The sequence below is a fragment of the Oreochromis aureus genome, linkage group 19 (genome assembly GCF_013358895.1).
Source record: "Oreochromis aureus strain Israel breed Guangdong linkage group 19, ZZ_aureus, whole genome shotgun sequence".
In the NCBI taxonomy this organism is placed as follows: Eukaryota; Metazoa; Chordata; class Actinopteri; order Cichliformes; family Cichlidae; genus Oreochromis; species Oreochromis aureus.
In genome coordinates, this window is record NC_052960.1 from 19,594,088 (window position 1) to 19,612,313 (window position 18,226).

Consider the following 18,226-nt stretch of genomic DNA (forward strand, 5'->3'; position numbering starts at 1 on the left):
AATGTCTTAATAGGAGCCTCTGATGGTGATGCTGTGCACCCAGAATACACAATTCACAGTGGATTTTCCAAACACACTTCGATGTTTTAAATTTTTAATGTTCTTGAGCGTAAAAGCTATTCCACATTTTTCATCTCTGTATTCTACAACATCACATTCACAATCACCAGTTTTGGCTTTGCGTGAAGGCCAGTGATCATACTGTCAACATGAAACATTCAGACCTTGGTGCAACATGGCAGCAGGTGTCTTGCCCACTGGAGGGCACTGTGAGCAGTGCAAAAGCTAGGTGGCCAAGAAAAGGGTGAGACACCTTGGCCAGCTCACCAGATGGGCTCACTGAAGCGTGTCAGATGGCTGTGACAGCTACCTGCCCTTCCTTAAGGACTGTCACCATGTATAAACAAACCATTACTCTAATTTGTGAGTATACACTTATGTGTGTGCAAAATGTGTGTGCTGCACATAAGTGCTTGTGTCCAAGGAGATGATTATGCTGAACCTTCTTTTCAGATTTGCCCCTGTAATATCTAGTATATACAGGACAATGTTCATAGTAGTATTATTATCAGTAAGTTTTTGGTATAGTTATATATTTTACAGTTTTAGCAGTTAAATGTAAGTCTCTGGAAATCGTGCTGTGCAGCAAATCATGTAGAACTTTAGTTTATGTTGTGGAGGTCACAGAGTTTATAATATTGGGGAAATGTGTAGCAAAAACTAAAATAGTTCCATCAAGGGGCATTTTTAACAGTATCTAGCTTCAGTAAAAATATTGGAGATTGTAAAAAATGAAAGGAGTGTCAATACAAGAACTTATAAATTATTATTTCTACCTACGGCGGAGAGAAAATTATTATCTTCGTCACTAAAAATATCATAATTAACTGTAATATACGTAAGCCACTGCGAATGGGTATATTAATGAAGAGGAATGTCTCCACAGCTTGGACGTAGATAAGATGGAGAGCCCTAAAGGCCTCTGCCTGCTCATTAATTTGCAGCAAAGCAACGTCGGATGCTGCGCCTCCGCTCGTCAGTCTCCACTGCGCAGCCGCAGTTGCTCCAGGACGCTGAGTGCAGAGCAGGGAAGACAGAAAAATGGCCCTCGACAATTTGATTTTCGCCCAGTGCATCCTTTATTTTTTAGCTTTCGTTTTCGGTTTTATCGCCGTGGTGCCTCTGTCTGAAAACACGGAGGATTTCGGGGGGAAATGCCTGCTGTTCACGCGGGGTATGTGGCAAAATGAAAACATCACTGTGATGAAGCAGCGCTTCATCGTGGAGGAGTGGGGACCTGAGTCCTCCTGCAGCTTCATCACTTTTGTCGGGATAGCGTCCCTCATCCTGTCCGCAGTGCAGGCTTGGAGGCTGCTGTTCTTTCTGTGCAAAGGACACGACGAGTGAGTGACCGTTCACCTGTGCCTCTTCCTTCAATAGAAGCTCATTCGAAAGCTTATGAAGCAATACCACTCCAGCGGTCTGAGTGTAAATGTGCCATTCCTGTCCATCTTCCACGCCCTTGTTCGTGCACTGTCTTGTCAATTTCATAGCCTGCATGTATTATACTCTATTTTATAGCTGATGGAAATGGGCACGGAAGCATCCTGTAAAATGTCAAGTCACTGCCATCTCCCAAAGATGGGGGAATACTCATTTTAAAAAAGAAATCAAAGCCTATGCTTCACCTACTATTTCATGTGACATCAAAGCAACTTATGTGTCATTATGTTGATGTGTGATTGAAAGACTTAATCATCAGAGTTGCATATGTCATGCAGAGTAATAGGCCTCTGTGTCAGTTGTGTAAGCCTACATACTCCAGAGATGTTGAGGGTTTTTGCCTGCCCTAACCCAGTTTTTTTTTTTTTTTTTTTTTTTTGTATTTCTGTTCTGTCTGCCTGCAGCTCCATCTTCAATGCCTTCCTCAACCTGCTCATTAGCTCCCTGGTGGTGTTCACAGTCTTCCTGTCCAGCACCATCGTTAGTGTGGGCTTTAACCTGTGGTGTGACGCCATCACTGAGGGTGGGACTATGCCTAGCAGGTGAGAGAGAAGCGCAGGTGTTCTACTTTTTCCGGATGATGCTGTGGTTTAGTCCCTCTAAACGTCACTTTCTGTTTAGCTGTGAAGACATGCAGGACACTGATCTAGAACTGGGTCTGGACAACTCTGCTTTCTATGACCAGTTTGCTATAGCTCAGGTAAAAATCTTTTAAAATTTACGTACAGACAGTATAACAAATTTAACAATCGGAGTAAATGCAATGACTGCTTTTACTCTTTCAGTTTGGGCTGTGGGCCGCCTGGCTCACCTGGCTCGGGATCACTGTGATGGCTTTTCTGAAGGTCTACCACAACTACAGACAAGAGGACCTGCTCGACACCCTGATCCATGAGAAGGAATTGCTGCTCGGCCGCTCTTCACGCCGCGGCTCTGACCTCAAGACCGGCCTGATTTAGAAATCAGGAAGACGCACAAACATACACGTTCATTCACAGTTAACCATATAGAACCATGTAGTCCTCTTGCCTGCCGTGACCAACACCAGTATTCGCCTGTGTAGACAATCAAAATCAATTGGCTTTTGCTCCCACGAAGATGAATTGAATCAAATCGACAATTTTAGCTCTGTTTTCCAGAAGTAACTGAAAATAAAATCTACAGATGGTTGTTAACCTTTCCTGTGCTATATTGAGATAATCCATCCCTTATTCAACCCCAGCCCAGATTTGATAGTATTAAAACTTTTTTTTCAACAAAAAAAAATACATCTTTTATCAAATATACGTTCTTGTTTAGTAAAAACAGTATTAATGGTTTGGAGAGTTTGGCCAGTGGATCTTGTCCTTGTGAAATTTCTGCATGGATCTAAAGCATGTAAAATTTCTCGGGTGCTTTTTAGACATAAAGGAGTTTTTTTTTTCTTCACCAATAAATGTGTTCCTAACTTAGGCTTCTTTTTTTCCTGCCAGTATCCACAGTGCATCTCGGCAAAGTGAGAACTGCATGCTCCAGCAAAGTTAAACGGTGTGTGCGTTTGCAGCATCTTTACACATTTATCAGCAGCTACAAAAGGCGTTTTATAAAAAAAAAGAAAAAAAAAAGACAAATTGCAGCTCTACACATTCGTGCATTTGGCAGGCAGTCTAAAAGGCTTTTAGCAATCTGTGTGAGATAAGAAAACAGATCCTATCTTGTGCCATTTAGCAACTCAGGCTTCTTCTGCACACTTTATAGGCTACAAACCAATATACTCTATATTACTGTGACTAGACACACAAGTATACCTGCATGCATCTCTCTCCCTGTTAAATCCCACGCTCACTTATTGACAGAGGTTAAGAAAGGAAAGTCGGCTGCTTCACTTTGATAGGCAATGACAGTTTTTATTTCAAAAACAACTGAAATAAAAAAAGCAAAAACCGGTAGGAACTAAGAAAACCCTCCATAAAGGCACTTCTTTCAAAGTGACCATAGATGTTTGGACAGCAGTGAAATGCAGCTTTAAGCTAAATGTGCATATACAGGACATAAGCTCACTGGGTATTGTTTTATTGCTAATGACGATTTCGTTTGACAGTACAGAGTCGAGAGTATTCCTTTTCTCCGGTACATCTGCTATTAGCCTTATGTATTGCTTTGACAGTCAAACGGGAGATCTCCAAAATAAAAGACAAACAAACTCGTTTTATTTTGAGTTCCCTGAAATCTGTTGTATAAAGTGTTTTAATGGAATATATGTGATGTGTGTTATTGCTCATAATGAGAGGTATGTGGGATGTGCATCACTGTGCCCTTTGATTCCTATAATCCATTTATGTGGTGATTTGGCTGTTTGAATTTGACTTGCCTTGTTTGATAAAGGGACTCATACAACAACGTCTGGCTCTGTTAAATTTCTGTGTTTGGCCTCTAAAATAGCAATTACCTTTTTTTTTTTCTTTTTGTAATGTATTGCAAATATCCGTTCAACCCACGCACTTCCATACACTTGACATCAGAATTAAAACCTGAATGTTTCATTTGAATATAAATGCTACAGATAACAAAAAGTTAAAAAAAATCCATATAACCAGAAGTCTGATAGTACGTAGAAGCAGATATACAATATAGAAGAATAAATAACATTTAGCATAAAGTATTTTTGTGGGATTCAGGCGGTTATAAAGAGGAACACTGTCAAAAGCACAAGCATTCGTTCGGGTTGAGTATATTCTGTTTCATGATAGGTAATATTGTGCTGCAGATTATTATCCTCCGTGAAACTAGCAATCAGCTGACAGGCGACCAGACAGTCGGAAAAGAACAAGGTGTTTTTCATGTCCAAGTCATTCCGTGAAGTGATGCGGCCCTGTGTTTTCTTTTTTCAGACCATCATTAAACAGTTTACACATTCATGCTTCTGTCTGCCTCCTCTCAGTGTGCCAATCACAAGTGCCAATCAAAGTCGTTTCTCAGTCCTCTCTACATTCATTTATGTGCAATTACAAGGCTAAATACTGTGATAGTCCTTAGTATATTGAGCCATATATACACATTCATTTCTGTGTAATATCTGGTATACACAAATCATGTACCGTAACAAAATAAATTTGCATTCCACGGAAACATTCACTCACAGACAGCAGACTGTGACATGAATAGAAGAAAAAAAATAAATGTTGTGGAGATTATGCAAGTGTAACATGTCAGCGTCAACAGTGCAGATGTGCAAAATGCCGTTACAACTTAAATATGGAGTGGCATGCCCACCACCTTAGTACATATATACATACAGACATGGAAGCTACATATTTCTGGGATTACACATTTTCCCTTTTTCATGGTGAGAGTGGAGTAAAACCACAGACAGTGTGTAGAGCCTTGCCAAATGGCTGAGGTGTTTGTAGGCCCGGGCACCTTCAAAGATAGGAAAAAGAGGGATCTAAAAAAAAAAATTAATAATAAATTAAAAGAGGCTCCATGTCTCCACCTGTGGTTGATAACAGTCACTGCATTGTCAACCATATCCAGCAGCCCCACAGAAGCTGTTTCATGTGCAGCAGGTAGACGGCCAAAGCTGCCTCCAGCTCCTCGCACACTCTCTGTGGGCGTCGACGGTCTGTGCAGTACATGGCAACGCCCAGGAATGACATCAGCAGGAAGAGGCAGGTGAACAGGGCAAGGTGGGGGCGGGATGGTGTAGTCTCATAGGCTGCACAGGGGAAAAAAAACAGACCGGTTTTTCACAGTTTTGATTTGTAAATGACGAGCATTTGAATTGCACATTTCTTTTGTCTTTTGAGGCGAGGCCTGGGAAGTGTCAGGTTTCAGAGGATGTTTTTGTAGATTAGTTATAGATTAGTTAAGCTTACATTAAAATTTGCTGTTCCAGGCATTGTTAAACAAGAGGTGACAGTGACGTGCTAAACTCCCCATAGCATGTGTGCCATGCGGAGTCCTAACAATTCTAATGCTAATGCTGCTACAAGCCTGACAGGCTCTTTCCTCTTTATGAGTGCACTTTTGAAACTCTCATGTGTTCACTAGTAAAGTTATTTTTCAGACAGACTTACCACCTATACAGTCACAATAAGGATCGTCTGCAAAGCCAAAAGAAAAGAGGTCAGTCAGTCACTGAAAGCTGACCTCATGATGCGCAGCAGCTACAAACCAGCAGCTGTACCCTTCCAGTCGCCACTGTCTCTCTTGAACAGACTCCACAGTGCCTCATTTGCATGCATAATTAATTAAAAAGAATAAATCTCTTGCTCATGTGTGGACGTCTCTTGGCATTACATTATTTTTAAGTAGCACAGAACCCCCAAATGACAGTAGTTTATGATGCAATTTCTGGGTGTTTTAATACCAGCTGTGTTTCCTCTTTAATGTAAATTGCAAGGCATGTGCAGCTTTGGGCTGAGGGTTCCTGTCTAAGCTGGGATAGCAACACATTTTTAAGAATAAAAATACCAATGAAAAGCACCAGAGGGCAACATGTTCTCTGTGCAAACACATCTTACAGCCTAAATCCGAGCAGGCTGGACTCATTACAAATTGTTTGCGTGCATGCTTTCTTACCGTGCACTGTGGTCTCAGGCTCCCTGAATCGAACTCTGCGCTCGCCTTTACGTTTGTGGTTGAGTTCTGTGTCTAGTCCGTAGTTGGAACTTGGCTTCTTTAGGATGGAAGTGGGGACTTTGCTGTTGGTTAACTACATTAGATAAAATTCACATTGAGCACATTTATTGCATTAAAGGCCAGCAGCAAACAGCTGGAACAGATCTATTCCAAAGAAGCTGCCTCATATAAGACAGAAAAAAATCAGAATAACACTAACCAGATCCCCTCAGGTGTTTTACCTACCTTAGGTTTAAGTGTGTCTTCCTGATGATGGTGAGTGTCCTTTCTGTGGCGTACCTCTGAGTGTTTCTCCCGGTGGGAATGAGGAAGACAGCTGACCGAGTCTCTGAGAGACTCTGCAGCAGCGAAACGTTTGGACAGTGCAGACACACACTGACCCAGAGAGTCTAGCAAGAGAACCATGACCATACAGAACATGAGAAGAGCGGCTTAACATCGGAGTCTCCAGTCAAGACAGAGCAGAGCTCAAGCTCAACATGCAAATGTACAGGAGGCAAGACGGAAGTGTGTTAACTCTGTCTGCACCGGGTACAGTGCAGCTGTGGGAGTTCAGCACAACTGCACAGTGCTCACTGTGCGAAAAGCTAAATTATCAATTATATCAGGGCCTCTAAAAAAATTTGGATCTCATCACAGTTTATAAATAGAAATAAAAATTAGCCACTACAGACTACACCGACATTGCTTTAAAGTTGCCTACTATTGTGTATGTGTCAGCATTGCTGGATAAATTCTCTCTCAGATGACTTCAGTTATTAATAAAAACATGCTAGTTACAATAATATCTTAGATCAGTTATTTAGTCCATATTTTTACTTCTGGCGAGAACTTTGGCTTTTTAATAGGTGCAGACTGTAGTTATGTGAGTGGAAAATAAATTGAATCAAAGATGACTTAAAATGAAGTGAAGGCTCAGATATTTTGGGACGCATATGCAATTATAATTTCAACATATCACATACTACAGTTAAGTCTACATCAGCTTGAAAATACATGTAGGAATGTTGTAGCAGAGGGAGGGGCTGACTGACCTACTTAATGGTCAAGGGTATGTGAGGGACATGGGCTGTAAACACTTAAACCTGCCATCATGGTGCAGGTCAAAAAGGAGCCCTTTCTGCTCAGTGCAAAATGAAACAAAACAATGCACAGATCCTTAATTTTTCCAGTTTTTCAGCAAACATTTTAAGACAAACTGAGGTGAACAACAAGCATTTTCCCCCCTTTTTTATGGTCTATACTCGTGTCTTTGTGCAGCTGCTCTTGTTCTGCACGTGTGTCTCTGTAAGCTGACTCAACACTAAACTGTTTCTACGTCTTAACAAAATGCACAGTTCAGAGTCAGGTAAGCCAAGCATGCACACTGTGCAACAAATCCACAACCTTAAACCGTCACTCTGCACGTTCCTGTGTCCAACATGACCACAAATTTGAATTAATTTAGCATTTTCATGGCATGAGACTGTGTTGTGTGCGCTCTATAACAGGGATTAACATCGTAAAACACGGAGGTCTCCACCCTTATTCTATATACTACTCTCTGAATCATACACCCATGTTTGTTTTCACTGTGTATTTATGTGCGTACAGTAAATCCCCGCGTCATAAGTGTTTACTCTGTATTATTCAACTTAAGTGAGCCTTTACCTGAATATTCAGTCTTGCCAATTTCAGCATATACGGTTGCCATGAGCTCAAGGCTTCTAGCTGTAATTGGATGGTCATTTCCAAAGGCCCTCTGGTGAATCTTTGTAGCCTGAAACAAGCAGAGACGTATTATTTTAAAGCTTACAGAAGAGTTATAATATTCTATTGGTTCAAATATCCGATTTTACATACCTTACCGCTGTATTCTAGGGCAAGATGAGGTCTAAAAGGAAAAGGAAAGACAAATGAAACGAATAAACTAAAGGCAACGCCACTTTGTTTTTCTGGAATAAATATTTGCTGACACCAAATGTGTTATGTTAATAATGGATGACTTAGAATTATCAAACATCATCTAGCCGACATTTTCTTCCGTTTGAAAAGATGTACATGTTACGGGTAAATATTTCCAGAGATGATAATAATTCCAGACCATAATGAAGCAGAAAAGGCACATGCTTCATTGTCAGGGGAGCATATCAGTTTCTGTGTTCGGTGCACATCAGCATGACAAATCTAAACACAGGTGTGCTGTGATTGGACACGGACAGCAGGGCTGCGGGTGCTCAGGTACTTTATGGAGGAAGTGGAAACCTTCTTTTTCTGCCAGCGCTGCCGTTCACTGTCTATTCTCAGGGTGAATTACAGAGGGCATGGCGCTCACAGGTTGGTTTACTATCTCCGGCCCCTCTGCCTCACTCCTGCTTAGTGTTAAGCTAGGTGAACACGATGGGTTTCATTGAAGATCTGCCAGCTGTTCCAGTCATATTGGCACTGAAAAGTCTGCCAAGGACATTCATCAACCTAACACCCTCACGTGTGCCTATAGATGTAGAGCAAGCTCTGTTTAGTGTGACAGATGTCAGCTTCGCTGTTCCAAACCCATACTTTCCTTCAATTAGTAATGGTCAGGTGTCAGTTTGCAATGCTTTAGAAGGTCTTTCTCAGAGGATACGTGATCAGCAAAGACAGAAAAGCCCTTCACTAGCTCAAAGGACTTCCTATGACATTGGTAAAAGATTTAGTAACAATTACAACTTCCTGTCTGTAAGGAGGAAGCTCTAAAACCACCGCTTATAGTGGGTGCAGTAAGGGATTGGTCATTATTTAAAGAAACCAGAGTCAGTTGGTGTTCAGTTTTTGATTATTTTGTTCAATCTGTATAATCCTTTCAGAGTAAGTTTGCAAAGTCTGGAAAGAAACCACCAAACAGCAGAAACCCAATCCTCCACAGCCATGCACAATCAGTACCATCTCATTTAACTTTAACTACTGTATGCTGCTTGCATTAATGAAGCAGTGTAACCAGCCCTCCACCGAGCACACCTTCCACCCTCTGTCACCCTCCCAGGCAATCAGGTTAAATGGCCTAATCCCAACAATGAAAACAGAGGCACAGAAAATGGTTGCATTCTGTGGCCTAACAAAGTACCCCTGCAACAGGAGACACCAGATCCAGTTAAGGTGTTCCTTCTGTAACGCTCGCATAGAGCGCGGTGTCTTTTTTCTCTACATCTGCATGAAAATCATGGCTGAAAAGGCTTGAAGCTGAGGTCTGTTTGGTTGAAAGAATTTCCAGAAATTTCCAGAATGGTAAAACTGCATGTGTAATAGACACGGCTGCACTTATAGTTTTGGATAAGGGTTTCATAAAGATTTAGAGATAGCAACAGACAAGATCATCAAACCTTTAGAAAACAGAAAATTCGAAGAAGTTAGGTGACAGTAATGTATTCCTTTTTAACTCATCTTGACATTATTATTAATAAGATGATGACTTGACTTTATAAACAATGGGTTATTCATAATCAAAATTATTAAAATCTTTAACAGCAACAAAGGTAAAACTTACAGTTTGCCTTGTCATATTTAAGCCAGCAACATTTTTTTTCATCTCTTAGATGATGATGGGCAAAATACAACAGAATATACAAAAGCACACATACAGCAATGCCTACATCATGCATAGATGATAAACAAGTTAAAGCAAGCACTAAAAGTCTGTTTATTTAACCTAGAGAGACCTGAAAGTAGCGGAACATGTAACACCCCATTAATTACAGCGCAACGGAGGCTTTGAGAGGACACAGTTTTACCTACTGTTTGCTCATGATGCAGAGCTGAGCCAGCCGTTCGAGGTGCTGTGCCTGGGAGGCCTGCTCTGAAAGTTCCTCTGGGGTTGTCCATCCCGCGGAGCCCAGCGTAGCCTCCTCTTGAGGCCCTGTTACACAAACACAGGGCATGGAATCACGACCCGACAAGGCAACGCTCAGTCTTTTGAGCTAACCTTGCTCCTCGCTACCCTCCTCTGCCACTGAAGAGTTTAACAAAAAAATAATCTCCCCGAAAGCCTGGCTATCTGTCTGTATCAACCTGTCTGGCACTGCTGTGGACTTGAAGCCGGAACAATAAAGAGGAGCCAACTGAGGACTGGAGACAAGAGAGATAAGGGCAGGAGGGAGCAGATAAGGGAGTCAAACAACACACTCGCCACACCCCCTGGAGCATTGAGACACGCGCAGAGTGACACACCACAAACATCATGCAAGTACTGCACACACAGAGCACACACATAGAAGATGCTTGGCTTGCAATCCAAGCCACATCCAAATGCAAATAAATCATTGTAAGAGGTAAAGACATTAGTTTGCATTACAAAACCGACAAAATGACAATTACATCAGGGGGAAACAGAGAAAAGAGGAAAGGGCACATTTTGAAAGCACTGGGGAGGAAAAGAAAGCTGTAAGCTGTAGCTATAGTACCAGCTCTGCCCCCAGAGAAGTCCAGCATCCAATCTGAATGAGTGCTGAATCAGGGGCTTCAGTATTCTGTAGTGACACACAGCTCGTAATGAGAAAGTGTGGCCATTTGTCTTCTACTCCATCCCTGATCTCCTCCACTGTGCCCATGCTACACTGCGCTGCTGCCTCAGCAGCAGACAGAGAGGCAGGCGTCTGGAGCAGCGGCAGCAGCAGGTGATGAATGAGCAGCCTTGCTGTGAATGCTTGCGTAAAGCTCGACCAGGTATATTGTAAACAAAGATGGAGTTGGTTAAAATGCGATGTCATATTGCCTGAACAACAACAAAAAAGTATTCCTTAATTTTTACAAAAGTTAAATTGGTGAAAAAAAATAACAATGTGTTGATTAACTGTTTTAATCACCAGAAAAATGCCTTTAAAAGTAACTGATCCTGTCAAATCCAAGTGAAACCGCTTATTTATTTTAGCATAAGTTCAGGCAGTTATACTGAGATACGAACAAACCTGATGACAAATTTTGTGCAGTGACGACAAGACTCTCGGAAAACGTTCAGCAATTCGCTGAAAATGATCCGCTGAAAGAGTTGTGTATTTATTTTACAACAGAGTACTGCCAGATGTCGTGGTTTTCGGAGAAAGCTAAATTCTAAGAAATCACGAGGACATGCCAAAGCCAAACGGATTCAAAGTGCACGCTCTATAGGACATGCTATGTGTTTTCACATATATTCCCAGAAGTATTCCTTGATAGCATAACATGGAAAGTACTTGCCTGCGCTCCCCTGAAGAGCGGTGAGCTCGATCAATGCCACTTCATAGAACATTTTTTCAGCCTGTATGAACTGGAGGGCCTTCCCATCTATTTATATGGGTGAAGGATCAGTCTCGCATATCAGAGGGATTACAGGCAGCTGCTTAAGTTAAAAACAGTCTTTGCTGCACAGCTCATAGACAACACACTTTTTTCACCTCACGTGCAAACAAACCTATTGGCAAACACAGCATACAGTACTCCAGCACACACTGTAGATTAGAGGTCAGTCACTTTGCCCGCTGTTTTTGTGGTTTTGTGAGCCAAAACATGTCAGACATTCAGTCTGATAATATAGACATGTCACATCACAGCTCATATCTCTGTTGTATTGCATTCCTTTGTCATTTTTGTGTAAATGTTTTGCACATGATGTTTTGGACTGATCTGATTTGGCAGGTTTTTGTTTCCATGAAAAGACTCTCTATTTTAAGCGTCCTAAAAATAGCTTGCTTGAAACATTCCATGCACTTGGTTTTTGTTCCACTGTAAAACGACACCATTGATGTTTGTCAGGTGAGTTTAAAGACCAACTGGGACGGAGAAGGCTTAAAATAAACCCAGGCGTGCCTGTTTAAATGTCCTACTTAACACTAGATTTCTCGTGTGTGCCTCTTTTCAGCTCTGTTGTGACGCTACATGCCAATAAATCCTATAATGTTTTTCATAATATATAATATACAATTTTTAAAATAATGTTTAGTGCTTCATGCTATTAAAAAAAAACACGAGCCAAGCCATATACAGAATTGTTTAAAAGTCTTGAGTGTCCCCATATTTCTTTAAATTTTGATTCCACTACATTTTTTTTTAAAGTGGTCTTGAGCACAGTGCCCCAGTCTTTCTGAAAAGTCTTCACAAAGTTCATCTTTGGACATTGGCTGTTTTTCCCTCATTTCCTGTCCAGTTTTTTTCTTTGTTTGTTTGTTAAGCCACTTAATGCTGAAGTATGACTCATTCGGGGGATAAAACAGTGTCTTGTCTACACATAACAGACAGATTAGCAAAGGACCAATTTTAAATTGTATCTTTAAGCATTTCGAATTTAAGTCAGTTGTGTTGGGGAGCTTGTCAAAACTGATGAAAGTATGAACACAGAAAAATACAGACAGATTTAGACACAACACAGATCCATTGGGAAACACATTTGCACATGTTTCAATGAACTTTTGCACCTAATTCCCATTTTCCTGGCAAAATATAAAGAAACAATGGTGTGGCTCAAGACTTTTGCACAGTACTGTATTTGCCAGAAAGACAAAGACCCACTACAATTAAAACAAAATAAGATCTAAGATGTAAGAAATGCAAGAAAACGTGTACTCCTGAGCTGATTAGTAAGAGGATGAGTGGTGGTGATGGATGAATGTTGAAATGCTTTTAGAGGAAGTGCTTTTAAATAATTTAATGTGCTGTACAGTAGGAAATAACATAGGAACCTACTCTGAAAACTGAGCACTTTTATAGGTCACTGGAAAAGGATGATTGTTGTAGTGCTTTTGCTTTGATCACATTTTTGAGCAAGCTTAAAGCTCTATTACAAGATGGTTAGAAATACCTGCCACAGCTCCTGGGAGTCACCTGTTTAGCTGGACCATCTGTGAGGGAGGATGAGGGGAACAGCCGTCATCAAAGGTCACAGCACTACTTCTGTCTGCTATTTTCAGTCAGCCTGGACTATAGCAATGCAACAACAGGAACCTCACACAATGCTCTCCTGGGAATGACCTCCATTCTCTCATCCACACTCACACACCCTCTCTGTAATTGGACTACACTCCAAAACTCTGGGACCTTCAAAGGCATCTGATCACACGTGCGCTCACCTCAAGTGCAAACCTATTTTAGTAGGGAGGAAATTGGAATTTCCTGTGGAATGGTACACCTAAGAAACTTGAAACGTGACTTAATTTGATATAAATTTAGTCAAAGTTCCAACTAACTAATTGTACTTCAGAAATCTGAAATCGGCATATAACTGGATCTTTATCCGAAATCCACCTTTATCGGAGGTTAAAGTCTGTGTGTGCCACGCAGTTTTCTTTCCACGAAACACATATCAATAACACTCATGAGCTAAAACAGCTTTTGGCTTTGAATAAAGGTCATTTGTGGACAGTGCCAGCTCTGATAACAACACATCAAGCCTTAAGCAGTCATTGCACTGCCACTATGACTATCAAGTGCAACTAATATAGTTTATTTGTCTGGACTAAAGCCAGCACAGCAAAAGAAACCAATACTGATAAATATAGACTGGTTTTCTTATCATGCTTTTGGTTAGAAACAACACATGAGAAGACGCTGCCAATCCTGTTCTCATACAGCATTTGCGTGACACTAAAAAGTTCCCACATCCTGCTCCCAGTTTGAGCAGACTGACCCCTCACCTCACCTCCCCAGAGGGTATTCACAAATGCAACAAAACATCACTGCTTCAGCTTCTGTGATTATCATGAAAAATACTAAAAGAACTGAAAAGTTGGAAGCAATTTAAATGGCAAAAATGGTTAAATCTCGAAGCTTTGTTTTTGTGACTGCAATAACCCCTTTTCATTGTTATGGAAACTACTTCAGTCTGTATCTGACCTACAATGCTTGTAATTTCACATTAAACCAAAACAATATGCGTTGCATAATAAAATAGCCAAATCTGACATGACACCACATGCTACTCTTACTGACTTAAGGAAAGAGTGTATCGTATGCTAAAAAATTTAACCCCATCTTGGAAGATGACCCTTGTAAGTAGATACCTTTCCATGCTGAGAGGGGCAAACTGTAATGGCTATTGACAAAATGAAGCTCAGCAAATTGACCTATTTTGGAAAATGGACAGTGAGCGCTAGAGCCCTGCTGAGGTAGATAACCTGAGCTGGCAAGTAAAGTGTTGGAGTGTCTCAGTAACAGAGAGAGGAGCCATGGAGGTAATATATCCTGAAACATAACACCTCTCTATTATCTCTCTGTCCTTTACAGCTATAGTTTATAGAAGCAGTGAAGTGGCAATGCACAGGCTAGTCAGCGCAGATACGGGTTAATTAGTGCTTTCCCACTCTGTTGTGTGGAGATAAGAGCCTACAAATCCTCTTAAGAGACAGACACACAACCTGGGCTACACACAAAACATGTGGCATTTGGGGACAAATGCCCAAAGACATCCCCTCATCCTCTCTGCTTTACATTGCTTTCTATAAAGGGTCTACATGGTTCATTGTGGTGGAATTTGCCAAGCCTGCCTCAGTGACAAGCCTTTACACAACAGGTTTACAGAGTCGAAGAGCTAGTTTATAGTTAGCTGCTTGGTAGAGGCTTAAAGGACAGGGACAGAAAAAGTGTCAGATCAGCTTTTCGTCTTTTGTTAGTAAAGGATACAATTCTTTTCAGTGATGAAGAGCTCTGCAATCTGTAAAGCATAAAAAAAACAACCAAGGGACATAGTTAAATATTAAATAATTCACTTCCAACATCACAGACGGGTAGGCGTATGCATGATGTCACGAGCTGTCAAAACAAATAATTGTGCTCTCCTCACAGCACTGTTGGGCTGGTCAACATCATGCCATACATTCCAAAGTTGTGGCGTAAAGGCTATGTTTTGACATCGGGGACATTCCTTCAGGCACAAGCAAAGACAGTTAAAACTGTAGCTCTACCTTTGTGGGAGGGTCTTCTAAAGCAACCCCAGTGTTTAATCTGCTAAGACTTTGGCCTTGGCTGCACAGAGCCCAAACATAATGCCTCTGATCTCAAGCATAGCCCACACACAATGGGGGAAATATTAACTAGATACTACACTATTACCATAAACAGTGCCACTGTTTCTATGGAATACATTAGGTTTGAATTCAGCACCGCTAATAGCAGCATGCACATCATCAGTTCTACGAGACCGAATGATTTTACAGTGTCAACACAGAGACCCATGATGGACTGTGCTGCCAGGTTTGACATTGAATATACTGAATGTGTCCTTTGTGTTGTGATGTTTGCTAATTTATGACGCTCAAAAGGAGAAGTGATGCAAATGTGTTTGTACAGCTGTGCAAATACATGGTAGGGCAGAAAATGTGTAGATGTAGGTAACACACGTGAATTCATGCTGGCACATGTGGAAGAGAAAGACATAGAGAAAGACAGAATCTATGGCTGTGTGACATTTTGTGGGTGTGAGTATATCCAGTTCCCATCTGGCTCACCTGGTGTAAGCAGTTGGGCAGAGAGGTGAAGCTCTGCACATGAGTCAGTCCCAGCAGGCAGCTGAGGAAGCAGTGGAGGGCGGCCTGGTACTCCCCCTGCTGCTGGAGCTGCTGTCCCAGCTCAAACAGGCCCTCCCTCCCTCCGTTCAGCATCCCCAGTCCCAGCCAGAATCAGCGCTGCCTCCCATCAGAGCTCCACCGGCCGAGGACGAACGTTCCTCCCTTCACCAGTCTGCTGAAGCACCACAGGTAGAAAGAAGCAGCCACACAGTGAAATGTTTTCAGACCGCTGCCGCTCACATGAATCAAAACAGGAATGTGACAGGAGGAGGAGGGAGCAGTGCAGCTTCCTCTCAGTCTCGTCTGTACACAGTAAGTCAAGGACAGGTTGTAAGGAGCAGTCTGAGGGAGCACTGGCGACTCACACAGAAAAGATTCATTCCCCTCCCTCCTCCTAGGCTGCACCAGGAAAGGAGGACAGAGGAAGTTGGAGAGTATTTGCTGTTTGAGTGACAGCGCTCTCAGCCAATCCCTGCTCTAAACATGTACAGTAGCTCCTCCAGAGTCTGCTGAGCACATTGAGTCTCTCTCCAATCCTTGAACAGGGAAACTGCAAAGGTTTATGTTTTGATGATGAAAAGCAAACATAGTGGCACATGTATATTATCTACTACAGCTCTAAATATTGCATACAATTCCATTCACATTTGTGAAAACCCCTTTTTTCTCTGATACTGTGCTGTGTGCAGTACATTATGCATATTAACATTATGAGGAAATTCATTATGCATATTAACAGTATGAGGAAATTCTGATTGTTACTGCCCTGCTCATGATTTATAAATGAGACATACATAAGAATTATGCACCAAATGCTGTGTTAGCATGTTTTTGGAATACAGTGCAACCAAGCAAAATTCTGGAACGTAAAGAAAACCGCAGAGGAAAACACAGGATAAGAGAAAACACTCACTATCCAAACAAGGACAACAAATATTTATTCAGGAGGAGCGCCTCCTGCGGATGTTTGCTCACTTACCTTAACACTCAACACTAATCCGAGGCAAACCTGTGCCAACAGGAACGGACAGGATGTAGAGATGTGAGATATGGCCATATCTTGATTGCTGGATCATGACGCTGAGAGCAGCATGCCTACTGTCAGTCCATTTGGTCATAAGCTTGGCAGGAGGAGGAAATGAATGGTGTAAAACAAAGCAAATGGGCAGAGTCAGTCTCCATTAGTGTCCAATGCACCTTGCTAAGCAAGATGGGATTTTAATGGTTAGTAAAGCTGGGGAATGGGAGATGAAAAGGCATTAAACTCGCACTTCGGGTCAGGTGTCGAACTGTGAACAGTGCAAATTTATCTATAAGCTGTGAGGTGACATTATGCTGATGCAGGCCAACTTATCTCCTTCTTGCCCAGAGACCTGGATAAAACAGACAAGTAATTGTGCTTGCTCTACTATCCTGCTGCACAGCCATAATGCAGTTAGACAGTAAGCAAAGCTTCTGATATGACTGAGTTGGAAGGCCACTGGCAGAGAGTGTGGATCTCCATTTCAAAACTGCAGGCCAGCCAAACTGAAGCGACACACTGAACAGTGAAGGGACTGGATCTTTATCTATTGGGGCAACTATGCAACTGGAAGCCCACCCAAAACATAGAGTACAACCCTTACAAAAATACTGTGTTTTTCTAACCATGAAAAAACTCCATCATCGTTAAATGATCTGGAAGCTCTCAGCCTGGGTAATGCCCACTACACTGAAATCAATTGATGAGAGAAACAATATTTGAACAGTTGACGCTCTTGCAAATACGTCACAAAAACAGTAGTTATAAAATATTAATCACCATAAAACTGATATGCAAAGTTGACATCATAAAAAACTCACACTTCTAAATACCATGCATGTGATGTCTGTACAACTGCTGTCTTGCATTTTGCATGTTGGCTGGAATGCTGTTGGACAATTAACTCTTTTGACTCGCTCCCAACGCAGAAACACAGATCTTTAATTTACATCCTGCTCCAAACAACTTTTTGTATATATCCTGGCAATTGTTTTGACATAGATATTGATTGATGGTCACTGGTCTGCAGGGTGAGAATGGAAATCTACCTGTTATTGGAATATTGATTGCCTGTCCTGTGGAGTTGGTAGACATATACATCAGTATGATCAGCAAACACAGCCCCCACTGCCCAGGGACACCAATACACCACACTAATGTAAAGAGATAGCGAGCAGACCCTTCAGCAGACTGCAGAGTGGAATGAAACTGTCATTCACAGATATAAATTTAACTTCAGCAGGTTATTGCAGAGCAGTAAACTTTGGTATATTAAATTAGTGTTAATGGTTTGTGTAATGCACATTTGCAGTGTTTTGCAGGTTGGACTGGTTTATATATCACCGCTCTCCCTCAGTACACAAGTGTGCAATTTGGTATGAAATGATGAACTTTACTGTTAATTATCAGCAGATTAAAATCAATGCATCCTTTACTTTAATATTGGAAACCTATGCAGTCTTAGCTTCTCCGCCTCATGCATACTTGAACTTTTCTCTGCACGACTTACTATAATGAGAAAATCTTTCACTATTAAATAAAGTATTTGTTAGATTAATACATTTTGCTTTGTCCAGCAGGTTTGCAGAGGAACATT

General features: G+C 41.5%; 2 protein-coding genes across 2 annotated transcripts; one reads left to right on the plus strand and one right to left on the minus strand.

Moving 5' to 3' along the window:
- Positions 1-1,073: 1,073 nt before the first annotated feature.
- LOC116334717 (transmembrane protein 179) lies at positions 1,074-3,229 on the plus strand. The gene is made up of 4 exons (XM_031758229.2): positions 1,074-1,403; positions 1,908-2,045; positions 2,125-2,203; positions 2,289-3,229. Exons 1-4 carry the CDS (start codon positions 1,102-1,104, stop codon positions 2,460-2,462), a joined length of 693 nt encoding a protein of 230 aa, XP_031614089.1. The 5' UTR covers positions 1,074-1,101; the 3' UTR covers positions 2,463-3,229.
- Positions 3,230-3,539: 310 nt separating this feature from the next.
- On the minus strand, positions 3,540-15,991 carry c19h14orf180 (chromosome 19 C14orf180 homolog). The gene is made up of 9 exons (XM_039603503.1): positions 15,549-15,991; positions 14,725-14,755; positions 11,311-11,397; positions 9,874-9,994; positions 7,966-7,996; positions 7,774-7,882; positions 6,349-6,512; positions 6,064-6,196; positions 3,540-5,197 (listed from the first exon to the last, which is right to left on the minus strand). The coding sequence occupies exons 1-9, from the start codon at positions 15,699-15,701 to the stop codon at positions 4,992-4,994; spliced, it is 1,035 nt and encodes a 344-aa protein (XP_039459437.1). The 5' UTR covers positions 15,702-15,991; the 3' UTR covers positions 3,540-4,991.
- Positions 15,992-18,226: the final 2,235 nt, after the last annotated feature.

What these genes read in the sequence shown, in the direction of transcription:
- LOC116334717 (XM_031758229.2), top strand. Translation starts at nt 1,102, where the DNA reads ATGGCCCTCGACAATTTGATTTTCGCCCAGTGCATCCTTTATTTTTTA. An exon ending in CTGTGCAAAGGACACGACGA is followed by an intron (nt 1,404 to 1,907) that starts GTGAGTGACCGT and finishes GTCTGCCTGCAG; the next exon opens with CTCCATCTTCAATGCCTTCC. An exon ending in ACCAGTTTGCTATAGCTCAG is followed by an intron (nt 2,204 to 2,288) that starts GTAAAAATCTTT and finishes TTACTCTTTCAG; the next exon opens with TTTGGGCTGTGGGCCGCCTG.
- c19h14orf180 (XM_039603503.1), bottom strand. Translation starts at nt 15,701, where the DNA reads ATGCTGAACGGAGGGAGGGAGGGCCTGTTTGAGCTGGGACAGCAGCTC. An exon ending in TGCCCAACTGCTTACACCAG is followed by an intron (nt 14,756 to 15,548) that starts GTGAGCCAGATG and finishes TATGCTTTACAG; the next exon opens with ATTGCAGAGCTCTTCATCAC. An exon ending in AAGACACACTTAAACCTAAG is followed by an intron (nt 6,197 to 6,348) that starts GTAGGTAAAACA and finishes TATCTAATGTAG; the next exon opens with TTAACCAACAGCAAAGTCCC.